At 41.5% G+C, this 27,708-nt stretch overlaps 1 protein-coding gene across 3 annotated transcripts in view; it reads left to right on the forward strand.

Moving 5' to 3' along the window:
- Window positions 1-27,708, forward strand: part of LOC117366745 (ephrin type-B receptor 1) — a 908,513-nt gene that overhangs the window by 266,345 nt on the left and 614,460 nt on the right. For all 3 annotated transcript variants that reach the window (XM_033958536.1, XM_033958537.1, XM_033958538.1), the window contains exon 2: window positions 22,774-22,838. In XM_033958536.1, the coding sequence (XP_033814427.1) occupies window positions 22,774-22,838 (65 nt within the window). The remainder of the gene's footprint in view (window positions 1-22,773; window positions 22,839-27,708) is intronic.

The following is a 27,708-nucleotide window of genomic DNA, read 5'->3' on the forward strand; positions in this document are numbered from 1 at the left end:
ACACCATTGGATGGTTGAATGTGTAAATAGGTCTGTTTATCTGGCCATGAAGTCATACAACCCTGTTGCCTGCTTTGGAGTAATGATGTCCATTCCCTCTGCACACCACTGGAGTACTTTCAGAAGTTTGTGACAGAAGATATGATCAAAGCTCTGGCAGATAACACAAATCAGTACAGTTTTCAGAAGAAAGGATCATCTATAAACACAAACACAAAGGAAATAGAGCAGATGATTGGCATGTATCTGAAGATGGGTCTTGTCCAAATGCCTGGAGTCCGTATGTACTGGGAAGCAGACACAAGATACAGTCCTGTCGCTGATGTAATGTCACGAAACAGATTCCAGTCTCTGTTGACATCATTACATTTTGTGAACAATCTAACCGTGTCTGAGATGGAACAAAAAAGTGACAAACTCTGGAAACTCAGACCATGGCTTGATGCTTTCAGAGAGAAATGCCTAAAAGTGGTCCCTGAAGAACATAACTCTGTTGATGAAATGATGATCCCTTTCAGGGGGAAATTCAGCAGCATCAAACAGTACATGCGTGGCAAGCCAAACCCATGGGGGTTCAAGCTGTGGGCAAGGACTGGAATCTCTGGTATACTTTGTGATTTTGATGTGTACCAAGGCAGTGTGAATGGAATACGGGCAAGATCTGAACTTGGACTATCAGGGGATGTTGTGATGAAACTTGCTTCCACACTTCCACATAGTCACAACTACAAGATCTATGCAGACAACTTTTTCACCAGCATCCCATTGATAGTTAGGCTGCTGGATTGTGGAATTCATTACACAGGAACAGCCAGACAAGTGCGCCTTCCAAACTGTAATCTTGAGGATGAGAAAAGCTTGAAGAAAAAGGGAAGAGGAAGCTTTGATGTCAGAGTGGAGTCAAATCACAACATTTGTGCTGTGAAATGGTTTGACAACAGACAGGTTACACTTGTGTCTTCCTTTGCTGGCCCACAACCAGTGGAGAAGATTCAACGCTGGGACAAAACTGCCAAAAGATTTGTTGAAGTTGAGAGGCCTTATATCGTGGCTGCCTATAACAAATTCATGGGCGGAGTGGATTTGTTAGACTCATTTGCAGCAAAATACAAGTTTCCACTGAAGTCCTACCGCTGGTACCTTTACATCTTCTGGCACACCATTAACCTAGCTGTGATCAATGCTTGGCTCCTGTACAAAAGGGACTGCAAAGCTTTGGATATCCCAAAGAAACAGATGCTAAACAGGAGAATGTTTCAGGCCCAGTTGGCATCTTCTCTTATCCTGATCGGAACGGCTGGGTCAGTGTCAAAGCGAGGGCGACCATCTGCAAGCCCAGTTTCATCAAGAGGGGGCACCTTGACTTCCCAAAAGAGGCAGTTTACAGATGATGGAGGTTCTTCAGCTGCCATGACAGCCAAAAAGTCAAATGCACACCCTCCAAAGGAAGTTTGCAAGGACATGATTGGACATTTTCCCATCAAAGCCGATAGAGGACGGTGCCGACACTGTGCAAAAGGCTATACCAACACACTTTGCAGGAAGTGCAATGTTCGCCTGTGCTTTTCAGAGCAAAATAACTGTTTTTGGAACTACCATAACTGAATAAATGAACAAATAAAACATGCACATATAGGGCTCGATTCACAAAACCGTGCTATGAAGATAGCACAAGTGCTATTTCATAGCGTGGCCGTTTTTACCCGTATTTGCGCTAACATGAAATTTTTTGTGCAAAAACACGAAATTTCTTGATTACCGCTGATAGAAGTCAATGGGCGCTTCACAGGGAAAAATTTGCGTTTTTATATGATACTCATTTTTTGTATTAAATTGATAATAAAAATTACTTTTTTCTTTATTATACTATTGTTGTTGTGTATATACATAAACTTAGGTGGGTCTTTATAAGCTGTAAAGTACAAATAAACTTTTAATTATTCCTTACATGTGTTCAGAGAGAGAGTGACACTATTGAAATTCTGCTACCTTACAGGCCCAGCGTTGCAATTTTACAACATCCTCCCCAAAAGTTACTAAAATGTCAAAATAAAAAAAAAAAAACACTGATTTAGGGATCACAAGCCTCCTATAACAACATGTGAACGTTCAAAAACATTTTTTTACGTTTTTTTCTATATTTGGGTCCCTGGGGGTTAAGGTAGTGCAAGATGGACCAAAACAGATAGCAAGGATAAAGGAGTCATGCATGAAATGCCCAGGATAGATAAAAGTAGGAGAGGAAGGAAGTGCAGGAAAGGATGTGGACACACAAAGAGGGAGGGAGGAGACATAAGGGAAAAAGTTAGGAGTGGAGGGGAAAGAGAGAGTGGAGGAAAAGGGAGAGAACAGTAGAAACTGAGGGGCAGTGTGTGACACACTTATAGAATGGGTTCCCCTATAAAAAGGGAAAAAAGTGCTCATAGTGTTGATATAGTGCTTTTTCAGGCGGCACATCTTACTATAGTAACATTGAATATGGGAATTGAAACTAGAATTTTGAAGATAAATGCTAATAATAATTAATATAAATAATTAATAGTAGTAATATTCAACTGCTCTGGTAAGCAGGAAAGAGAGATTCACTATTTTGATTCATAAAGCAGTCCTGTTCACTGAGTGGAGGTTTTGAAAGATGCAGCAGGGAGGTGGATGGTAGTATAAGGGAGCTATTTGTGAGTAGATGGTGCTTGTGTCAGAATATGCACCTAGGGAGTAATTCTATAAACTGGATGCTAACGTTTATGCATCAATTAAATGATTAGAATGAAAGCATGTAAATGATTAGAATGAAAGCACATATACTCGTATATACAAGATCCCACCTAAATGCCATTCTGTGAATATTTTGCAGGTAGGTGTACATATAGCTAGAACATATACTTATGTGCTTAAATAATAGAATATTTTGTTACATGCTTGTTTCTGGCATTTAGGTATGAGCACCTACGACAGTTCTATGGCTGGTATAAATGCTTGCAGCTAAATTATGGTGTATATCTAAGCCATTACATTCGTATTCTATACAGCAGTGCTGCCCAAGTCCGGTCCTCGAGATCTACTGGCAGGCCAGGTTTTCAGGATATCCACAATGAATATGCATGAGAGAGAGATTTGCATACCAAGAAGGCAGTGCAGGCAAATCTCCCTCATGCATATTCATTGTGGATATCCTGAAAACCTGGCCTGCCAGTAGATCTCGAGGACCGGACTTGGGCAGCCCTGCTATACAGTGCAGGAAAGTAGTTGCCTAATTTTCTGTATATAATTATAGGTACCTAATTATACAATTGCCCTCCATGTGTGTGTGCTAAAAACTTTTTACCAAAGCTGCTTAGAGATTTAATGGGGTTTTCTGAAGTGGGTGGCAATAGTTGTAATAGGAGGTAGAGAATGACACGGTGGCTGTTACCTGAGGGTAGCTGTGGGTAACCCGCCAAAACGGTGGTGGGGGGGAAGTGTTCACTGCGGGTATGGGGACAAGGCCATCCACCGCCCCATGGAGCGGTGAATGGCCTTGTCCCCGCAGTTAAGGGAGGGAACATGCACGGTTCCCTCCCTCTTTCCTACCTACCGAATCTATCTCCCTCCCTCCCCCTTACCTTCGCGATGCGTTTTAAGTTTACAGACCAACTTGATCAAGCTGCCAGAGTCTGCCTGCAGTCGCATGCATCTGTGGGCGGAAGCTTCTTCTCTGATGCAACTTCTGGTTGCGTCAGAGGAGAAGCTTCTGCCCACAGACGCATGCGACTGCAGGCAGACTCTGGAGGCTTGAGCAAGTTGGTCTGTAAACTTAAAATGCGCCGTGAAGATAAGGGGGAAGGAGGGAGATGCTCAGACCGTGCAAGGGGTGCAAAGGGCGGTGAGGTGGCGAGAGAGAAGGGTGGTGGTGGAAAGGAAAGGAACAGACGCCGAAGGGGGTTGGAGAGGAACAGATGCCGAAAGGAAATGGGGAACACAGAGCGGGGAGAAGATGCTGAAGGGAAATGGGGAACAGAGAGTGGAGAGAAGATGCTGAAGGGAAAAAGGGAACAGAGAATGGGGAGAAGACGCTGAAGGGAAATGGGGATCAAAGAGTGGGGAGAAGATGCTGAAGGGAAATGGGGATCAGAGAGTGGGGAGAAGACGCTGAAGGGAAATGGGGAACAGAGAGTAGGGAGAAGACGCTGGAAGGAAATGGGGAACTGAGAGAGGGAAGAAGACAGAGATGCCAGACTATGGGAAGGAAGGGAAGGAGATGGGTGCCAGACCAATTGGGGGAGGGGGAATGAAGGGAGAGGCACAGTAACAGAGCAAATGGAAGATGCAGAGAGAAGACAGACAATGGATGGAAGGAATTGAATGAGAAGATGAGGGAAGCAGAAACCATACAATAAAGGTAGAAATTTTTTTTTTAATTTAATTTAATTTTTTTTGCTTTAGGATAAAGTAGCATATTAGCTGTGTTGATAAAAAGTTATAAACAAAGCCCTGCTAGCTAAACATCTTTCTCTAGTTCAGCAGCCAGAACTTTGATTAAATAAGGAAGGAATAAGCTAAATATTGCAGTACTGAGGCTTATATGGATGCTGCAGGGATAGTAGTGACGGGGAAGCGGTGGGGACAGTGGTTGCGGGGACGGGGTGGGGACTGTGGTCATGGGGACAGGGCGGTGACAGGGACATTTTTGTATTTGGAAATGGCCAAAAAAATTTGGACATCCTAAGGACCAAAATGACCAAATAGGTAATTTTCTCAAAAAACATTTGAATGTCTAGTGGTTTCAAAAATGTATGTTTCCCTGCCCCAAATTTCATGGGAAACCTCCAAAGTTGTATTTACCCCCTCTTTTACAAAGTCATACAGCTACAGCCCCGAAGCCCTTTAAATCTCTATGGGCTTCAGGGCCGTTACCGCAGCGGCCCGCGCTAAACGGCTTTGTAAAAGAGGCCCATAGATACACTATCGAAAATGCCCCTCCAGACTGTGTCAGGTTCAATGTTGATCAATTCGCATATTGCTCTCTTTCTTAGAATGTTAAATATGGTAAACAATAGTGGCCCTAACATAGATTTCTGAGGCATTTCCCTATTTCCAATTAGAAAATGACCATTTAGTCTTCTTTGTTTCCTCAATTGCCAATTAAAAATAAGAACTCTTCCCATGGCCTTTTAACTTCTGAAGGAGTCTCTCATAAGAGACTTTAGCAAGTGTCTTCAGAAAATCCAAATATAGTATTTCACTTTTATCCACTTGTTTATTTATACCTTTGAAGAATTTAAATAAATGTTACACATGAACTCTCTTATCTAAATCTTTGCTGGTTCTTCCATATTGACTAATAACTGTATACTTAATAGCTTCCACCATTTTTCCTGATGTGGACATTAGGTTTAATGGTAGAGCCATTCTGGAGTGATTTTTTTAAATCTTTATTCATTTTTAAACTTATAATAAGTGTGATAACATATCCATACAAATAACCATAAATATATCACTTAATAATCAACAATGATACATATAATATTCTCTTATCTCCCCCCTCCCCATCCTTATCTATCATATAATCAATACTTATAGAACATGTAACAATAAAAATACCCTCCCTCCCACCCCATAAGTGAACTTGTAAATTTAAGGGAAACAAGATTTTTCTAATCATTACAATACTTTGTTAATGGTTCCCAAATATCTTGAAATTTCCTGAAACAACCCTGTTGTATTGCAATAAGTCTCTTCATTTTATAAATATGACATAAGGAGTTCCACCAAAAATTATAATTTAATCTATTCCAATTTTTCCAATTATATGTAATTTGTTGAATGGCAACCCCAGTCATTATAAGTAATAATTTTGTTATTATTTGTAGATATCTGACTTTTTGCTCTCATTGCCATACCAAACAGCACAGTATCATATGATAATGCCACAGGGTTATCTAATAAACAGTTAATTTGGTCCCAAATTGATTTCCAAAAATTCATAATGAATGGACAATAGAATAATAAATGATCTAAAGTCCCTGCTTCGAGATGACAGTGCCAACATTCATTAGACTTAGAGCTATCCAATTTTTGTAAACGAACAGGGGTCCATAAAGCTCTATGTAACAGAAAAAACCAAGTTTGTCTCATGGATGCCGACACTGTACATCTCATCCTCCAAGACCAAATTCGTGGCCATTGAGACACATTAATTTGATGCTTAATCTCAATGCTCCAAATGTCTCTCAGACTTGTATTTGGTTTTTTCTTAATAAGTCCAGTTAATAAAATACCACTGAGCACCCTGGTGACCCAAGAAGTCTGTCTGAAAACATAGGAACTCCAGACTATATTGATTATTAAGGTTTTCCCAGTCAGGGAACCCCGCCTGAATGGCATGCTTCAGTTGCAACCATCTAAAACTTTCTGATTTAGTAAGGCCATATTTGTGCTGCAACTGTGAAAATTCAAGCATTAGAAATAACATCCTCTAATATACGTATTCCTGGAGTGATTTTGAAAATTGTTAAATAGACTTCCCTCCAGTCCACAGGTACAAAAGCAGATTTGAATGATAGGGTATAGATTACTAGTAGCAGTTCTGCAATTTTGTAAGTATTTAGAACTCTGGGTAGAGAACCATCATGTCCTAGGGATTTTCTGCTTTTCAGTTTGTCATTTTGCTCTAGTGCTTCTTCTAGATTTATGGTTTCATTGATTCACCATTTTATACAGAATTGCTCGTTTGGGTATCTTGTCAATATGGTCCCTATCAGCATCGAATGCTTGGATATATCTTTCCAAATATTATGCCCATGGATTTTTATTTTTTTTTTTAGCTTAAATCCCTGAGGTAATGGCCTAGTTAGATGAATCTGTTGTTGAGCTTGATGTTTGTTGAATGGTTATATTTGTTTTGTTCTGTTACACTGTATATGTTAGTTATTAGCATTTCATGAGCTCTATTTATACATAGAAAAGTAAAATTTGGCTTTGATAATGCTCTGGGTAGCACACTTAATTTGGTTTCCCCTGGAAACCTCTAAACTATACATAATAGAGCAGGAGCTGGAGGCAATCTTTTATATAGTTTAACTTTACTGTGTACAGTACCTGCATAGCAAGCCTCAACATAAAGCTGAGTTGTGATTCCTGTGGTCTGATGTTGCCTTAGTGGCATTAGTGATCAGAATAGCATAATACCATAGCAGTTTCATATTAGTTTATTGTCATATTTTAGTTATATATATTTCTTTAGAGCCTGACTCTTAAAGACATGCATTTACAAGGATAGTGCAGCAAGAAAGATGCCTCCAATTCTATCACAGGTCTTAACAATGAAAAGTGCCTTTTTGAGTGGTGCAAGAGACATTAAGGAACATGCAAATAATACAATTTATGGACAAAACATCTTTGTACTTAAAAAAAGAAACATTTTAAGCAGGCTCAGATTCTATAAAAGATGCTTAAAATTAGGCACCTAGATCGGTGTGCCTAGCTGATCTAGGCACCTAAATTAATTTTCTTAACCTCCCTTCCCCCCCCTTTTAAAAAGTCACAGTAGCAGCTGCTGTACAGCAAATGCTCCAATGTCCATTAAATCTCTATGGGAATCAGAGTGATTACCGCAGCAGTAGCTGCTACCGTAACTTTGTAAAAAGAGTCCTTCACTGGCTTAATTGGTGCTGATAATTGAGTGTCGTTAAACAATTAAAAAAACCATTAAAAGTGCCTAACTGGGTAGGCGCCTACCACTTCGAGGTAGGCGTCTACACCGAGACTCCTACCAGCAAGTAGGTGTGTTTGGGGCAGATTTGGGGTGGATTTTGGGTGGATTTTGGGCATGGTTTGACTTAGATGCCTTTAGAAAACCCTGGTCTAAATGGCAGTGTGCTTAAGGATTCAACGCCTACTGGCAGCTAAGACTACTTAGGCACGGCTAGGCGTGATTCTATAAATGGCACCTAGCTGATAAGAACATAAGAACATAAGAAGTTGCCTCCGCTGAAGCAGACCATAGGTCCATCCTGCTCAGCGGTCCGCACCCGCGGCGGCCCATCAGGCCCATTGCCTGAGCAATGGTCTATTCCTATCTATACCCCCCAATCCCTTTTTCTTCTAGGAATCTATCCAAACCTTCTTTGAAACCATTTAATGTTTTCTTGTCTACAACAGCCTCTGGAAGCGCGTTCCATGTATCCACCACCCTCTGAGTGAAAAAGAACTTCCTAGCGTTTGTTCTAAACCTGTCCCCTTTCAATTTCTCCGAGTGCCCCCTTGTACTTGTGGCGCCCCTTAATTTGAAAAATCTGCCCCTGTCTATTTTTTCTATGCCCTTCAGGATCTTGAAGGTTTCTATCATGTCTCCTCTAAGTCTTCGCTTCTCCAGGGAGAAAAGTCCCAACTGCTTCAATCTGTCGGTATATGGGAGATTTTCCATTCCCTTTATCAGTTTGGTTGCTCTTCTTTGTACTCCCTCAAGTACCGCCATGTCTTTCTTGAGGTACGGCGACCAGTACTGGACACAGTACTCCAGATGCGGCCGTACCATTGCACGATACAGCGGCATGATGACTTCCTTTGTCCTGGTCGTAATACCCTTCTTAATGATACCCAGCATTCTGTTTGCTTTCCTAGAGGCTGTGGCGCATTGCGCCGATGCCTTCAGTGTTGCGTCTACCATCACTCCCAGGTCTCTCTCCAGGTTACTAACCCCTAGTGGTGTTCCCCCCATTTTGTATGTGAACATCGGGTTCTTTTTCCCCACGTGCATGACCTTGCATTTCCCCACGTTGAAGCTCATCTGCCACTTTTCGGCCCACTTTTCCAGCTGCGTTAGATCCTTTTGGAGATCCTCGCAGTCTTCCTTGGTTTGAGCCCTGCTGTATAGTTTGGTGTCATCTGCAAATTTAATGACTTCACACTTAGTTCCCGCCTCTAGATCATTTATGTAGATATTGAACAAGAGCGGTCCCAGCACCGACCCTTGCGGAACTCCGCTCGTGACCCCTTTCCAGTCTGAGTAGTGGCCCTTTACGCCAACCCTCTGCTTCCTGTTTGCCAGCCAGTTTTTGATCCATCGGTGGACCTCCCCTTGTACCCCGTGGTTCCATATCTTTTTAAGCAGTCTTTCGTGTGGCACCTTGTCGAAGGCTTTTTGGAAGTCAAGGTAAATGATGTCTATAGATTCCCCTTTATCCACCTGGCTGTTCACTCCCTCAAAGAAGTACAATAAGTTTGTGAGGCATGACCTACCCTTACAGAAGCCATGTTGACTCGGTTTTAGCTGCCCATTTTTTTCGATGTGTTCACAGATGCTGTCTTTAATCAGTGCCTCCATCATCTTTCCCGGGACTGAGGTCAGGCTCACCGGCCTGTAGTTTCCTGGGTCCCCCCTTGCGCCCTTCTTGAAGATGGGCGTGACATTTGCTATTTTCCAATCCTCCGGGATCTCTCCGGTTTTTAAGGATAGGTTGCATATCTGTCGAAGTGGCTCCGCTATTACGTCTTTTAGTTCCTTGAGTACCCTTGGGTGAATGCCATCTGGACCCGGCGATTTGTCGCTCTTTAGTCTGTCAATCTGCTTGAGTACATCATCTTGGCTTACCTCTAAATCGACCAGCTTATCGTCTTGTTCTCCTATTACGATCTCTTCGGGTTCTGGTATGGTGGTTATATTCTCCATCGTGAAGACTGATGTGAAGAACTCATTTAACCTGTCAGCTATCTCTTTCTCTTCTTTTACAACTCCCTTTCTGTCTCCATCGTCCAATGGTCCCACTTCTTCTCTCGCCGGTTGCTTCCCCTTGACGTATCTGAAGAACGACTTGAAGTTTGTTGCTTCCTTTGCCAGTCTCTCTTCGTATTCTCTTTTTGCTTTTCTAATCACTCGGTGACACTCTTTCTGGTGTTCTTTGTGCCCTTTTTGGTTCTCCTCTGTTTGGTCTTTTTTCCATTTTCTGAACGATGCTTTCTTGTCGCTTATCGCCTTCTTCACTGCACTTGTTATCCACATTGGGTTTTTTGTTCTATTTTTTTTGCACCCTTTTCTAAACTTGGGGATGCATATGCTTTGTGCTTCGTGCACAGTCTCCTTGAATAAGGTCCAGGCTTTTTCTACGGATTCCTTCTTCCCTATGTTGCCTTTGAGCTTCTTTCCCACCATTTTTCTCATGGCATCATAATTTCCTTTTTTGAAGTTGAGTGCCGTCGTTGTGGTTCTTTTCCCCTTTGATGATCCAATTTCAAGCCTGCACTGGATCATGTTGTGATCGCTGTTACCTAGTGGGGGTAATACCGCCACCTCCTTTGCTGTCCCCCCTAGTCCGTTGAAGATTAGGTCAAGAGTGGCATCGCCCCTTGTCGGCTCCATGACCAGCTGCTCCATGAAACAGTCCCTCGTGACTTCTATGAATTTTGTCTCTTTTGCACAGTTTGAGTGCCCAATACTCCAGTCTATCCCAGGATGGTTGAAGTCCCCCATCACCACCACATTTCCGCTTCTGCATACCTGCTTCAGTTCAGCCTCCATCTCCTGGTCGATTTCTTCCGGTTGTCCAGGTGGGCGGTAGTACAGACCCAGTTTAATGTCTGCTCCTGCTCCTCCCTGTAGCTTAACCCATAGTGATTCCAGGCCATCCGCCCGTACTGTTGTTTCCGTCCTGGCTGATGGTATGGAGTCTTTTATGTACAGCGCTATTCCTCCACCCTTTTTATGTGTCCTGTCTTTCCTGTATAGTTTGTACCCTGGTATGGCCACATCCCATTGATTGTCCTCGGTCCACCACGTTTCTGTGACTCCAATTATGTCTAGGTCCTTATTGCTGGCTGTGATTTCCAGTTCTCCCATTTTGGCCCTCAGGCTCCTAGCATTTGATGATTGACAATCACGCTCAACGGTAACTAAGAGTAAGATTCCATTTATAGAAAAAGGGCCTTACTGCCTATCTGACTTAAGTGCAAGTCAAAAGATTTCCATGGAGCTCTCTAGAAATGTAGTTGAGCCAAGACTATCAGAGGACAGTGAGAACTCTTGAGCCTCTAATGGTCTCCTTGTGCCCTGAGGTAAATAATAACTTCTTTGAATTGGCGGGACAGGCAACTTAAGCACTTCTGGCGAACTTAATTACCGGTAGGTACAAATTACATTACATTACATTACATTACGGATTTCTATTCCGCCTATACCTTGCAGTTCAAGGCGGATTACAAAAGATTTGACTGGACATTTTCCAGTGAAGATACAATTTTTTTTTTTTTTTGACAGAGGAGAGATAGCTGGATAGATTCCTAAGGGGAATTAGGGGTTGGATAGTAAAATGACAGTGCCGAACTGTGTGATATGGACAAAGAGAATATAGTTAGAGTAGGTAAGATTACCATCTAATTTTTGGGGTCTGTTTGCTTGGAAGGTGTTTAGGTGGGTTATTTGGGGAAGTAATATCTTGAGGTAGGTGAAGAATGGTTAAGATATTTGGATGAATTTTTTGAAAAGCTGGGTTTTGATTTCTTTTCGGAATGTTTTGAAGTCGTCCGATGTTGTCAGCAGATTGGAGATGGTATGGTTGAGTTTTGCTGCTTGTGTTGCCAGAAGGTTGTCAAACAATTTCTTGCGTAGTGTGCCTTTGAGTGGGGGAAAGGTAAAAGGGTTTGGGGTTCTTCTGTGTCTTGAGGTGGAGATCTGGTTTAAGCGGTTGTTTAGGTAGGAAGGGGAAGAGCCATGTAACGCTTTGAATAATAGGCAGTGGAATTTGAATTGAATTCGTGCTTGTATGGGTAACCAGTGGGAGTCTAAGAAGGCAGTAGTTATGTGATCATATTTTCTGAGTGAGTAGATCAGTCTGAGGGCGGTGTTTTGTATGGTCTGGAGTCTTTTTATCATAGTGGCTGGACAAGGAAGATAGAGGGAATTACAGTAGTCCAGCAGACCTAAGACTAGGGATTGGACAATTAGTCTGAATTGTGCTGGGTTGAATTCATCTGTCTAACCATATTGACCAAATTCATCTGTCTGCAAATTTTAATATTTTTGTGTATTCAATATGTTTTGAATATTCAAACTATTCGTCATAAACAATAAGGCCCAAATTCTAAACAGTGCTCTAAGTTAGACAGTTGTAGGTGCCCTACCGCCACCTAACTTAAGGGTCCTTTTACTAAGGCGCGCTAGCCGATTTAGCATGCGCTAAATGCTAACACGACAAGTTAGCATTTAGTGCGTGCTAAATCGGCTAGCACGCCTTAGTAAAAGAGGGGTTTAATTGCTTTAATTGGAGTTAATCAGTGCAGTAATTGACCACATTGTGTAAAACCAATTAAAAAATCAAATAAAGGTACTCGCAGGTGCCTACAATAAAGGACGCCATAATCATATTTACAGAGGTGCCTAATGATGCCTAAGCACAAAGTAGGCATGGTTTATGCTGGTAATGACCTTAGGTGCCGCTAGGCGGCTCTGTAGATGCAATTCTCGTCAAACATACTTTAGATGCTGGTAATGTAGGCCTGCAAAACCCTGGCCTACATTACCGGTACCTATGAGAGACATAAGCTACGATTCTCTTAACAGTGCCTACGAGTGCTTGACACACAGCTGGTGCCATTTTTTGGAGGCACCAGCCAATATAGGGCCATTACTAGAATCCAGCTCCAAGTCAGCTTCAAGCTTTTTTGTTCTAACTTCTTGAGCTTCTAATTTTTTTATTTTTTTTTAAACAGAGACCACATTTTTCACAAAAGTAGATTCTCCTACCAAATGTTCTAGATGAACCATGTCACGCCCCGCCTACCCATGAACGTGAGTTCAGTGACCACGAAGATCTCTATTGCTGTGCTGCTCATCCAAAGGCATGAGCAGAGTGACCATAACGATCTCTCCAAGCAGTCTTGGACTTCTAAGAATACATAGGTCTTGTCCTCCTGAAAAGACAATAGGTATGCCCCTTCTTATTTCAAGTCCCAAACTCTCAGTGCGGGACCCTAGTCTTCTCCCATAGACTAAGGAATCATTGGTCTATCACATCCTGAGTTGTACTCAACACTTTAGACCCCTCCTCTAGGCTCTACCCCGCTACGGGTTCGGCCAGGATTCTGATTGGAGACATTAGGGAGCTTATCTTCTCTATTCAGGTGATTTCCCTTCACTGTACTTATTCCCAGGAATTGATTGTGCGGTTCACCAGGGGAAGGAAGGACTTCTGTTATGTCTCTTCTTATAGATATTGAAGCTAGTTGTTTTTATAGTCCCTGTTTCCATCTTTTTCCTTATCTCCTGAGACTCCCTAAGTGACAGGACAGAGACCCCATCACAAGTCAACCGTCTTGTTATTTGCTTTATATTGTATATTAGATATAAAATTCCATAGTGAAGATAGAAGGTTGTTGAAAGGCAGTTCTCTTCATCCGAAAGGGGACAATACAGCTAAGCCTGGACCAGGCTTCCTCTGACTACCAGTATCTGGTATGAATAACTTCTGAAGCAGTTTTTTCTCTATCACCTTTCCTTTTTTTTGGCTAGGCTTCTCTGACAGATCACCTCTTACACTCTTCTTGTCCATATGGCCTCTCTTCTTCCGTGACCAAAACAGACATGACCACTGTGTCATCATGTAAGAACCAGGAAGGAATTGCTTCTCTTTCTACTGGCATTGCAGAAGGCAACCACTCCTCTAGAGAAAGTATCACAACCTCATAGGAACACTTTTGGGCCTCCTCTTTGCCTTGCATCCCCAGCAAGGAGTTCACCAAAGCAGCCAGAATAGTTAATGGATAACAAATGTGTCTATAGTATAATGTTCCTGATGTTCCTTGTCTACGATCAGATTATGTTTGATGATCAGGTAGGGGAAGAGGATGGGATTTGATATACCACCTTTTTCTGTTTAATCAAAGTGGTTTACATATTAAATACAGGTACTTATACGGTAACTCAGTTCCCCAGGTTCTCAGGCCACTATGTTAACTATTAGGCTACTCCTCCACTCAGGAAAGCTGCAAAGGTAACCAGTGCAAAAGTCACTTCACTACCATCGTGACATGACATCCCCACACCTGACAAATGTTTACCTTTGAAACCTGATATAATTTTTTTTACCTTCAAATGTCCTGAAGCTCCTGATCTCTACTTTATCATACAATGGCAGAACGATTTGTATGAATTCTATTTATGGTGATAGAAAGAGATAGAAAATGCCATTACGACAGGAAAATTCCATAAAAAATGCTACGTCATGGCAAGAAATACCACAGCAAGTGCTGTGTAATAGCATGTGGGAATCTGTGTAGCAGCTTGGGTAGCAGAAACTGCTTTCCATGGTAAATTCCCTGTAGTGACAGTTACACTTTAAGGAGAGTAATAAACATCTTGTTAGAAAGTGCAAGTCTCAGAGTGAAGGTGGAAAAAAATATTGTTCTCCTGAGATAGTGACCATTCAGGTGAATACTATATGTAAAGCAAGAACTGTTCACACATACACAGTTGCTGTTATTACTATTTTCTAGGTCAGCCTACTTACCCTGCAGAGAAGGCAGCAAGGTGATGTTGATAATGCTGGTTTTGTACAGATTTATGGTTGCTGTGAAAGTGCATAGACAGGGAGATGGACAGAGAGGAGATGAGATAGTGAGATTCATTTAAAAAAAAAAACCAAAACAAAAACAAGGAGCAGAGAGAGAGAGAAAGATTATAGTTACAGGCAAAACAAGCTTAATTTAGGGTGGCTTCTGGAGGAGGGGTGTGGGGACAGCAGCCTCAGTCAAGCAAAACAGCAGGTTTTGAAAACCACATTAATTGAATCATCAGCATATACCTTTACCCATTGGGGAGGGGGGAGGGACAATCTAAAAATAATCCATTTATTCAGATAAATGGTTTTTGGAAATTACCCTCTTTACATTTTGTACATCTTAGGAAGGAAGTCTATAAGAGGCACCTAAAGATAGGAGCATAGATTACAAATTTAATTAGTAAATTGGCTTCAATTATGAGCTTTAAAAAGCTCATAATTTTTTTTTAAAAAAATGAATTGGGTGATAGGCATCGATCTTAGGTAGGCGTCTAGCAGCGCCTGACTTCAAAGTATGTGTGTTCAGGTGCAGAGAAGGACTTAGGCGCCACTAGGCACGATTCTCTAAAGGACTTAGGCACCTAGAATGTAAGCCTTGACCTACATTTCAGATGCCTAAGTTAGGTACCACTAAGGGCAATTCTATAATGGGCACCTCAGAGTGATTGACAAGAGATAGGCGCCTAACTTTAGGCATCTATCTGTTTAGGTACCAATTACAAAATCCGATCCTTAGCACTCTTCTATATAGTGCTCTTTATATTAGAATAGCACAGAGTGTGTATTCCCTCGCTCAGCTTTGAAATCTGATGTAAATCCTGGCACACAAATTGGGCGCACATCTCCAGTATTCTACAACACTGCCCCCAAATGATTGAACATAAGAACATAAGAATTGCTGCTGTTGGGTCAGACCATCCTGCTCAGTAGTCCCTGACCCATCAGTGCTCATCCCATGGCCACACCCCCTTTTGGGTTTTACCCTATGGGATTTGAGTGCCCAGATAATGTGCATATCCTAATTGGTGCCTATTAACATCAATAATTGATTGCTAGCATCCAATTATTGATTGTTAATAGCTCATTAACCAATTAATTCACACACGCATATCAGGATTGCGCCCAAATTTGGGTGTGCAAATTAGGACCTTTATTGAATTGTGGGGATGATGTCTATGCAGTTTTACAAAGTTGTTCTGGGATGGATGAAAGTGGGGTAATTATGTTTGTTGGATTTATCAAAATCTTGGGGGAGGGGTAAAGGAGGGTACTTAGCAGCATGAAAGATTGAGGAGTTGTGCAAAGCTTAAAGTTAACCTAGGGCAGGGGTGCCCAACACGTCGATTGCGATTGACCAGTAGCTCAGGAAGGCAACGCGAGTCGATCGCGGAGCCCATCCCGTGCTCCGTGATAGACTCGTGTTGCCGTCCTGATCTACCGGGCCGATCAGCCTTCCTCTCCAGTGTTCTCTCTAAGGCCTTTTAGCTGGGCGGTCCGCCCAGCTGTCATCTGCTGCTGCTGCCGCCGCTGCTGAACATTAAAAAAAAAAAACAAAAAAAACCGGCTTGGAGATTTCAGCCCGTAGCGAACTTATGCTCCGTGGCTCTAACGTGTGCGTACCGGCTTCCCTTCTCTTCCCTCCGAAACCGGAAGTTATGTCCGGGGGGGGGGGGAGAAGGGAAGCCGGCACGCACATGTTGAGAGCCCTGAAGCAAGCGTTCGCTATGTGCTAAGGCGGTTGACAGGTTAGTGAAGCATTTGCTCTTCTTGTTGCCGGGTCCTGCCTACTTTCTGTTTCTGCGAAGGCAGGACCCGGCAGCATTTCCCCCAATAGGTCGATCGCGATCTTGGGCCAATCAGCCTTCCTCTCCCTGACGGCAGAATTGACGTCGGGGAGAGGAATGCTGGTCGGCCGAAGCAGAGAGAGCTTGGGGCGGGTCGGCTTTCGGGCCTGTTATTGGTGGCGGTTTGGGTCCTGGTCCCCGATGGCAATGGCAGTGGCAGTGGCTTGGGGGAGGGCAGGGAGAAAGAAAGAAAAAGGGCAGGCAGGGAGACAGAAGGAAAGAAGAGAAAGAGAAAAAAAAGAAAGGGAGGCAGAGAGAAAGAAAGGGCAGGGAGAGAGGAAGGAAAAGTTGGGGGAGGGAACGAGGTCTGGAGGAGAGGAAGCATACAGGCTAAAAGAAGGGAAGAAAGATTGATGCACAGTCAGAAGAAGAAAGTGCAACCAGAAACTCATGAAATCACCAGACAAGGTAGGAAAAATGATTTTATTTTAAATTTAGTGATCAAAATGTGTCTGAATTTATATCTGCTGTCTATATTTTACACTAAGGTCCCCTTTTACTAAACTGCAATAGAGTTTTTTAGCGCAGGGAGCCTGAGCGTCGAGAGCAGCGCTGGGCATTCAGCGCAGCTCCCTGCGCTCTAAAAACTGCTATCGTGGTTTAGTAAAAAGGGAGGGGGGTATATTTGTCTATTTTTGTATGGTTGTTACTGAGGTGATAGTGCATAGAGTCATCTGCTTTGACCTCTTTGAAAAACCCTGGAATAGGAATGATAATTAACATTTTCTATGCGTACAGTGTGCGTTGTGTTTTTTTTTAAATTTTATTGTTGGTAGATCATTTTGACTTGGTCATTTTAAAAGTAGCTCGCAAGCCCAAAAAGTGTGGGCACCCCTGACCTAGGGTATCTTAAAAACCCTTGCACTAGTCCTGGATACAGGAGGTCATTCTTTATGAAGAGATAAACCAATGACAAAAAAGAAAACATAGAGGGGAATATATTATTTCTTTACTTCTGGTAGAAATTTCAGGAGCATGTGCATTCGATCCCTTTAGCTATAATAATGCAAGACTTTTGAAGCACCAGAGTCATTTTCTCTAATGGCTTAACAATGCTAATTTCCATCCATCCCTGCAGAGTAATAGCTGTATTTCTAAGGATTAGTTCACATTTATCTTTCTGAAGATAAAATAACTCTTATCCATTTATCTGTCTCATTTATATATCTTTACTGTATATTTAGTAAGCCTCTTAACTGCTTACTCACTAAAGCATTGTAGAGATAACTCACAGGTTATTTTTATGCTACTCAATGGACTGTTTCATGGGGGTTCCCTCAGCGGGGACCCAGACCTTACAATACATTTAGTGCAAAATTCATTCTTTCCAGACTGTTCATCTACAAGCAATCTGATCCTTTATCTCAGTATGAAGATTGGCTCAAAGCTTTTACATGTATTCAGTTGGTTTGGATGTCCAAAGAACATTATCAAAATCAATATAATAAAAAATATTTATTCCTATTTATTTTACTGCTGTAATTGTTTTCTTGTAGTTTGCTGTGAATGTTTACTATACTCTGCCTTGAATAGTGGCTATAAGGTAAAACAATACACAATTCAAACATAAATAGTAAAAACTAATAATAAAACTCAGTGATAAAAGTCAATGCATAGTCTCTCATCAGTACCACTTTGTACCAATGGATCTCAAAATATAAAGATAAGTACATAAGAATTGCTATACTGTGACAGACCAAAGATCCATCACGCTCAGCGTCCTGTTTCCAACACTGCCCAACCCAGATCCCATGTACAGTATCTATCTAAATCCCAAGTAGTAAAACAGATTTTATGCTGCTTATCCTAGGAATAAGCAACAGATTTCCCTAAGCCATCTCAATAATGGCCTATGGAGTTCTCTTTTATAAAATTATCAAAACCTTTTTAAAACCCTGCTGAGCTAACTGATTTCACCACATTCTCTGGCAACAAATTCTAGAGTTTAATTACTTGTTTTGTGTGAAGAAATACTTTCTCTGGTTTGTTTTAAATCTACTACCTCCCTAGTCCTAGTATTTAGTATTTAAAATATGTTTCCCGTCCCTTAATACTAATCTTAAGTATTTGGATCGGTCCCGCTTGGCCTTAGCTACCTTCCCTTTCATCACTTCCTTCAGATATCTTTACCACCCTTTTGGTTTGTCCCTTCCCCCATCCTAAATTTATATGATGTATCCTTGGACTGTTTTTCCTTTTGTGTCCCATGATACCCTATAGCGTGTCATTATTGTCTGCCCCCCCATCTTTGTATTTTTGTTAGAAATATTTGTCCAAATGTTTTCATTTTATGTAAACTGCCTAGGTTTTTAGGTGGTATATCAAATGCAATAAACTTGAAACTATTTTCCGAAAGAGTGAACAAGCGATTCACATCTACCCTTTCCACTCCACTAAATATTTTATAGACCTCTATCATATTACCCTTGAGCCATCTCTTCTCCAAGCTGAAAAGCCCTAGCTGCTTTAGCTATTTCCCTTAGGGAAGTCATCCCATCCCTTGCCCATCTATGTTCCTTTTCTTATTCCACTGTATCTTTTTTGAAATATGGTGACCAGAACTGCACACAGTATTTGAGGTGTGGCCATACCATAGAGCAATAGAGGCCATTATAACATTTTCATCTTTGCTTTCCATTCCTTTCCAGATAATTCCTAACATTTTAATTTGCTTTCTAAGGTGTATTCTCAACGATGATACCTAGATCCTTTTTCTAGGCAATGTCTCCTAATGTGGAGCCCAGCATCATGTAGCTATATTTCAGGTTCATCTTTCTCACAGGTCTGGCATCTTCATCTCCTTCCCTTCTCCACATGCCCTAATATTTCTGTCCTCTCCTTCCTTTCTGCCCATCCCTACTTCCCCCTGGTCTGGCATTTCTGTCTCATTCTCCCAGGTCATACCGCACCCCCCCCCCTCGCCCCCCTCGGTACACCACTGCTTGACACATTGAATTGAAGTTTTCTGGAGAAACATAAGACAATTCTATAAAAATGGTACCAGATAAATATGTAACTAACCACGATACTGGCATTTATTCACATATGTTATATGTAAACCACTTTGATTATAACCACAGAAAGATGGTATATCATATCCCATTCCCCCTAAATGTGCCAGTATTCTTAGGTCATGTACCTAAAATAGGTGCATTGTTTATTATAGAATTACCCTCATAAGGGGTAATTCTATAAGGAACTTCTTAATTTTATATGCCAAGAATGTGCACAAATGTTGGTATTCTAGTCATTTATGTGAACATATACCACGTGTAAACAAGCAGTTTCTGGCTAAGTGGTATTCTGTAAGTATGTGCCTTTATGTATTTATTTATTCATTCATTTATTTAGCCATCTTCCCAAAAGATCCCAGAATAGGTTACAGGAGTACATACACAGTATAGTCAAGACAAATATGGACAAGACATATTTGAAAAGCGAGTGGTACAATGACCAAGTTATGGTAAATAGAGAATATCTGAGATACACTAATCAACTATAGTAGATAGAATCAACTATAGTAGATATAAACATCCGAGATACACTAACTATACATGCTTTGGTGAGGAACTTAGCACTACAGCCTAGTTGATGAGTTTATCTGAGTTCAATTAGGCTTGGTCTTTTCATGGAGCTGGATTTGTGAAGAGGAAGGTTTTCATGGCCTTCCTAAAGTTCCATAGGTTGTCCAGCTCTCTGATAGATTGAGGGCGGGGGGGGGGGGGGGGGGGGAAGAAGTTCCATAGTTTGGGCATGAAGTGCGAATAGACATGCCTGCAGACTAATTCTGTTTTGAGGGTGCGTCCAGGGGGTAGGGACAACCATTTTTCTTTCTGGGATCTTAACGGTTGGCTTGGGTTACAGATTGGTAGCTTGGGAATCATATAACCTGGTACAGGTTTATTGAGTATTTGATACCATGTTAGTGCAGGCTTTTAATAATATGGCATGGTGGGCATTCATATGGGTGGAATTTGGATGGAGCATAGGCAGGGTGCATACTTAACATGTAGATTAAAAAATCTTATATCTACGTATGATCTTGTGCAATCTAGACATGAGCATTTGCACCATTCTGTGGCTGGTGCACATGTTTGCACTTTGAATATAGGCACCTTTTTGGGCAATTCTTTATAGAACTTCAAATAGGCAATTTCTTAGGTCCCGATATTCAGACCACAGAAGACAGCCTGGCTATCTTCCACGGTCAGCAGTGAACCCAGAAATTCAATGCTGGGCCATATCTGGCAGAAAAACACAGGAGAGTCAAATCCACAGGAACAACACTCAGACACGATGGAGTGGATAAGTCCAAAGAAAAGACTGGTGAACTCTAAGTATTCCATGAAATCTTTTATTCCTTTATTACAACATACATCGACTCGACATGCGCATGTTTTGGCCCAAATGGCCTGCCTCAGGAGTTTCACAAGTCTGTGTGTAAATCTAAAAGACATCCAATGGTCAGTTAAGCATCACTTGATTCGCGCTGCAAAAACGCCATCACTCACAAACTGCACAGCATAGCCGGTTAAGCCAATATTCATCAGCTGGCCAGTTAAGCTATAGCGGCCAAAGATAGGTCTGTTATTTATGTGGGTCTAACTGTCCACTCAACTTAGCCAGTCAGCCAATGAATATTGGAGCTAATTGGGCCCCTAATCGCCTATCAAAAGTGATTAAATTAGATAGAAGCCAGGGGAGATTGGACCCCCTACTGCTGTGAGTCCCTGGGCACTGCCCTATTGTTCCAGTAATCAGTCCACCCCTACTTATACCAGCTGGACCTTTCTACAGTGAGCTCTCGTATATGTACCACTAACTTACCTTGTTTGATTTGTGTGACATTCAGTTATCAATATGTTTCCTGGCCTCTATAGGATATAGTACTAAATATACATGTACATTCTGTATCATATACCTCATTAGATTGTGAACACTGCTTTTGCCCTTATTTTTGCAGCTGTGTCTTCAGACTTATGAACAAGTATGCAATTATGCATGCCTAATTCCTGACAAGTCAGACTTGTCATGCACTCATTTTCACCGTGGTCAATTATGGATGCGAAAGCTGGACACTATGGAAAAACAAGACAGAAAAAAGATTGACTCATTTGAGCTTTGGTGCTGGAGAAGGATTTAATGCGTGCTGTGTACCACCAAAAGAACTAACTAATCGATTCTGGAAGAGATCGAACCAGCTATGTCACTCGAAGCCCAAATGCTGAGGTTACGACTGTCTTATTTTGGTCACACTGTCAGAAGAGAAAGATCATTGGAGAAGGACATTATGTTTGGGAAGATCGAAGGAACCAGGCAACCTGCAATCAGATAGCTGGACATGTTGAAAACAACCATGGGGATGATGCTGGAGGATCTTAATGGACTAGCACAAAACTGACCTCTTTTTAGATCTGTAATTCATCAAGTTGCTAGGACTCGAGCATGAGTCGATGGCACCTAATCTAATTCCTGAACATTCATCTAGTAAATTGATGGGCACGGTTTGAGGATGGGCATGGGGGATAGTGTGCCCTCCTGTCCCCAAATGGTCTCTTCCTCACTGCTCATATTTCTTCCTTACACTTTGAGCCTGTTTCTATAAATGGTGCCTAGGTTAGGCTCTGCTATGTGCCCTAATCATGGATGCCTAGAGTGGACTTACTTAAATCCGTGCATAAACTTGTTTGTTAATGGGTTAAATGGCATGGTAATTGACCACATCATTAAAAACCCATTTAAAAAATACCAATTAAGGTTATGCATGGATATTGGCACAGTGCCTAGCGACGCCTATGTCAAAGTGCCCTCTGACACTTAATGACACCTACTTGAAAAGTAGGTATGGTTGGGAGTGGATAGTAATCATGGTTGACTTAGGCACTGCTAGGTATTGTAGTTAGGTGCTGGTAAATTAGGTCAGGAAAACCCTGGCCTAATATACTGGTGCCTACCACAAGGATGCCTAGCAATGCCTAAGCATGCCTAGTTGCCGCAAGGCATGATTCTATAAAGGATGCCTGGCGGTTGATTGACAACCATATGAAGCGATGCCTACAAGTTACACACCACTAGGCATCATTTATAGAATCTAGCCCTTTGAGCTCCCCCAAGTAATTAGGTTAACTACACCAACGAGTGAATGCCATCTGATATATACAAACACAGTTTCTGCTTCTTAACTTGGGCACTTATATGGCTCCAGTAAGTATGAGGACCAAAATATATAAACTAACCTGTTCAGCATATGTAGTTATGTATAAGGCATAGTTTTTGTGTCTGTTCTGAAGATCATATCTGTTTTAATTGATGGGGACTGTAATTGAGACCTGTTGCTGTCTGTGTATAATACGTGAGAAATGCATTGTTGTCTCACTTCTCTTTTTCTTTTGTGCCTATAGAAACCCTGATGGACACCCGAACAGCAACGGCAGAATTGGGGTGGACAGCTAATCCTCCATCAGGGGTATGTATGCTGACATTCAGTCAATGTTTTCAATTTTTGGTCTGCCTGTTATAGAGGGACAGCATTATACACTGTAGCGACACAGTAGATGATGGCAGATAAAGACCAATTGGCCCGTTCTATCTTTCCAATTATTCTGGTGCTATACCACTAAGGTTATACTTCAGTTGTCAGCAGTAGAACTTTGACCATTTGAAGAACATCACTCCTTATCCAAGGCAGTATTTGTTGTCTTTCTCTTTGGTTCTTTACCATTGTAAGGAAATAAGCATAGAAGTTGTTATCCTTAACAGAACGCTCATCCCAACAGATACCAAAACAAATGAGGCTATTGCCTAAATGTCTACCATCCAGCAAAATCGGGGGTGGGGGGAGGGGGGACTAGATGGCCATTAGGCTACTAATAACCTGCTGACTTGACCCATTTGATTTCTGGGGACTTGTATTCTTCTGGTTCCATCCTGACCATCACATGGCCCGTCCATTATAAAAAATAAAACAGAAACATAACATATGATGGCAAAGACCATAAATCAGTCTAATCTGTCCTTCCTCTTGCAATACTGTATCATAGATTTTGTTTGAACTCTAGCTTCACATTCATCCCACTACAACTATGAGGGGCTGCTGAAAAGTTCTCAGCCCAACTAACAAAGTTGGGAGTCTCCATCAAGGGCTATACACCTAATCCAGTGATTTTCCACTTTTCTCGTTACATCGGAAAAATATGGAATGAAAAAAGTAGAAAATCACTAGACTGTGTATAGCCCTCGTTGAAGACTGCCCCAATATTGTTGGTTGGGCTAGAACAGGGGTAGGGAACTCCAGTCCTCGACAGCCGTATTCCAGTCGGGTTTTCAGGATTTCCCCAATGAATATGCATGAGATCTATTTGCATGCACTGCTTTCAATGCATATTCATTGGGGAAATCCTGAAAACCCGACTGGAATACGGCTGTCGAGGACCGGAGTTCCCTACCCCTGGGTTAGAACCTTTCAGCGGACCCTCATAAGTATCTTCTTTATCTATGCCATTACTAATACTGTTTTGACTCCTTCATGTCTATGCATTATCCGCCCTTTTTATACTGACTAGGTCATATCTCAGGTGGCTATAATGAAGAAAGATTTTTATATAAATATTTATATTAGCAGGCCTTGGGCGGGTATGTCAGACAATATTTAGTCATATGAATATTGTCATATATGGCAAATAAATAAGCACCAATTCATCATCTAACATGTTTGACATGTACTTTGGAGAAAACCATTATGTAAGTACATTATTTATTATCTGAAATATTTTTTTATGGGAGACCACACATGATAGCTAATTATTTTGTTGATTTATAACTAAACAATAAGTTAAAATGATATAACATTTATACTGATTAGTATACTTTTTGGGTTACCCTATTATTAAACCAAGCGGAAGAGGAGAGTTTTAAATGAATGGGTGAGGCAAACAGGGTTCAGTAAATGGGAGATCTGAAGAAGAAAACAGATTGTTTGCCCCCAGGGAAATGGTGTTGCAAAATACTTAGACAGTGAGCCAAGACAAAGCTATTCAGATATGCAGACTTCTAGCATCCTGGGATTGCTAAACTCCTGAAACTGAATACACAGTTCAAGCCAATTGTATAGCCTGCAGCCACAGTGTCATTAAAGGATTTGACTTTGTCAAGGGGAATGACCTTTCACCTAGGGGCTTCTTTCATGAATAGATAATTGTGGGCTATAGCCATATCCTCCCTAAAGGCCACTTGATCTGTATCAGCCTGAGAGATCTCTTGATTTGGCAAGCCATCCGTCTCTTTATTCCCTTCTGTCCCTCAGTTTTGAATTTAGGTTTAATGGTAAAACACGGTGAATGTGTTTTCTTTGCATTTGATCTTGTCTATCCAGACTGGTATTACAATAACTTTTCTGATTCCCCTATTAAACAGAAACAACACATTATTAGTGAAATTATAATTAATAGTAGCAGTGGTTTACATACAGATACTTCAAGCATTTTCCCTATCTGTCCTGGTGGGCTCACAATCTATCTAATGTACCTGAGGCAGTGGAGGATTAAGCGACTTGCTCAGGGTCGCAAGTAGCTGTACGGGGTTTGAACCCACAACCTGAGGGTGCTGAGGCTGTAGCCTCTTGCACACTATTTCCTACGGATAAAGCTAGTTGTATTCACGTGATGATGTTAGCAGCTTGTTCTTTTTAGCTACATTCTTTCCAGCATGCTCTCTGTTTACTTGTGATGTTCAGCTTTGCCTGTGTCATTAGTGCATTTCCAGTACATTACGTTTTTGTCTTCACCAGGTCTATTACAGTCTGTGTTTCAGCATTTCATGACGTGACTGTTAGTCAGAGACTCTTGATAAAGGCATTATTGCCGAAACACTGTCAGTGTCAAGTCTATATAATTGAGTCTACATAGTGCTACTATCAATAAAATGCATCCTGAATAGTCCACGGCTGATTGATTGACATCTTTTCCTCAGAACTTATTGAGTTGGCTTTAACCACTATACCACACTCTCCCAAATAAAATGAACATAGACTATAGTATAAAAATAATTTTTTTGCCTTTTCTGCTAAGGACCGCCCCCCCCCCCAAAAAAAAAAATAAAAAATAAAAATCTATATGCATTTTTAAGATTATCAGACTGACCTTTTAGTATGTATCTGTTATGACATACCTCTTTGTCTTTTAAGATGCATTCATATTTATATGAATTAGCATAAGTACCAAGTCTGAGAACAGGATTCCCTTAATCAGTTTTATTCTCTACTGATACCCCTCATTCAAAGTTTCCATCTCCCAGTATTTACTCACACACATTGCTTATAACAGAAAAGAAAGAGAGGAATCAGAATCGTCAAATATAACAATGAAATTGCTGGGAAGTGACAAAGAAGAGCATTGTTCTTACACATCTGAGATTCTTCCATTCCCCTTCCTCTTTGTTTTGCCTGTCATACTTGGATTTTATAGAGTGGTTTTAGGGTCCTGACAAGAATCTCTTGGAGACTTGGCTTAAAACAACAACAGCCAAATAAGACATTCCTGTCACCTGACCTCAGGTCAAACAGAGGACTTGGGGTTAATCTTTTTTTCGGCAACTCTCCATCTAGAGGCAACCTGACATCTGCTTTTACTATTTAAGAAAATGGATCTCAAGGCCCCCGTGTTTAAAAAATAAACCAGACCTGATTCCCAAATCAAAAGGTTGACCTTGGGTGAGCTGAAAGAAATGGAAAGAGACAGTTTCGATCTAGATAAGTTTAGTAATAGCCATTTTGTTCTGAAGAAAGTGGAGTAATCTTAGGCTGTGGTACCTTTTTCATTGGACCTACAACAAGTTTCTTTCTTCAGATGGGATATAGGTAAAGGAATTTGCAAAGTTCCAGGTCACTATATGAATCCAATCACACCTTCCTATTCCAGAATATTGTGTTAAACTGTCGAAAAGTAGGAGGCATATGAATGTCTGCCTATCTATCTATACACAGAAACATAAGCAAGCACGCTTTTCCTCAAGAAATAGAGAAAAAATGGTCAGCAAATATATAGCAGGTGAGACCTCCTTTTTATGGCATTCTTCCTTTCACATTTCTGAGTAGCTTTCATGATTTACATTCAGCTATAGTGACAGGAAAACTACAAACTTAAGGAGAATGTGCAAAAAGCCTGTAACAAGTAGATATGAGCTATCTTGCCCCTTATGGTCTAGAACAGTGTGTCTCAAACTTTCTTGAGCAGGGACACACTAAAGGTAGTGGCCACGGCTTGAGGCAACCAGAAGTGCGCGGATGTCACCGTGATGACATCACACATATGCGTGACATCATCATGTCGACGTCCGCGCATGTGCAGAGGCCCTCCAGATGGACCCTGAGACGCCAGTAGGGGGTACGAGCAAGGAAGAGGGCCGGAGAGAAGGAGAGGCACTGGCGCCAGCTGATTGCCTATAGCAATGTTTCTCAACTACTTCCAGCTAAGTACCCCCTAAATCTAACAAATATCAACTGAGTACCCCAACCACAGACCTCCCTAGTCCCACCCAAGCTCTGCCCCAGATCCCATCCCCTTTACTAATTGTAATGCAATTTTTTCCTTTCATTTTTCATATACACAGCAGATATAAATTCTCAAAACTGACAGATTTCAATCACTATATTGAAAATAAAATAATTTTACCTACCGGCGAACCTCTGCAGGCTGCTGTAATTAGCTTTAAAGGTGAGACTGGGAGGCCAGGGGGAAAGCCGGAGGATGCTAGAGAGAAGGGGGAAACATGCAGGCCTTCTGCAAATCGGGCAGTGCTGGAGCTGTACCGCATAGGGAAGTCTGCTGGCAGGCACCTCGCTTCCTCCTCAATGTGCCGCGGCACACTTGGAATCTCAGGAGGCACACAGTTTGAGATACACTGGTCTAGAAAGAGGCAGCATGGGTCAGTTCTGGGCTAGCTGGCACCTTATGTGATAATTGAAACTGGTTCTTCAGTTCATCTTCAATGGTGGCAGCTCAAGCACAGAGCTATTTCTTTTAGCAATGAGTTCAGCACCATTAAGCTATCACACCTCTCTCTCTGCCCAGCATCCCTTTCTCATCACAGTAGTATTTCTCCTCCACAGTCCCCTATCTCTTTTCCTCTGTCTGCATACCCTCTAATTCAGGGGTACTTAACCTGGAGTCTGTGGATGGATTTCAGGGGATCCATGAGGATCAGATAAAAATTAACATTTATATTCATTAAACAGTCCGGTACTGTTGATTTTTCTCGCAAACAACAAGAGAGTAGATGTAGTAGTAGTAGATCTGTTTTAATTGAACAAGATATTGCACAAGGATTGTATTTCATAATTA

Source organism: Geotrypetes seraphini, chromosome 9 (assembly GCF_902459505.1).
Source record: "Geotrypetes seraphini chromosome 9, aGeoSer1.1, whole genome shotgun sequence".
NCBI lineage: Eukaryota > Metazoa > Chordata > Amphibia > Gymnophiona > Dermophiidae > Geotrypetes > Geotrypetes seraphini.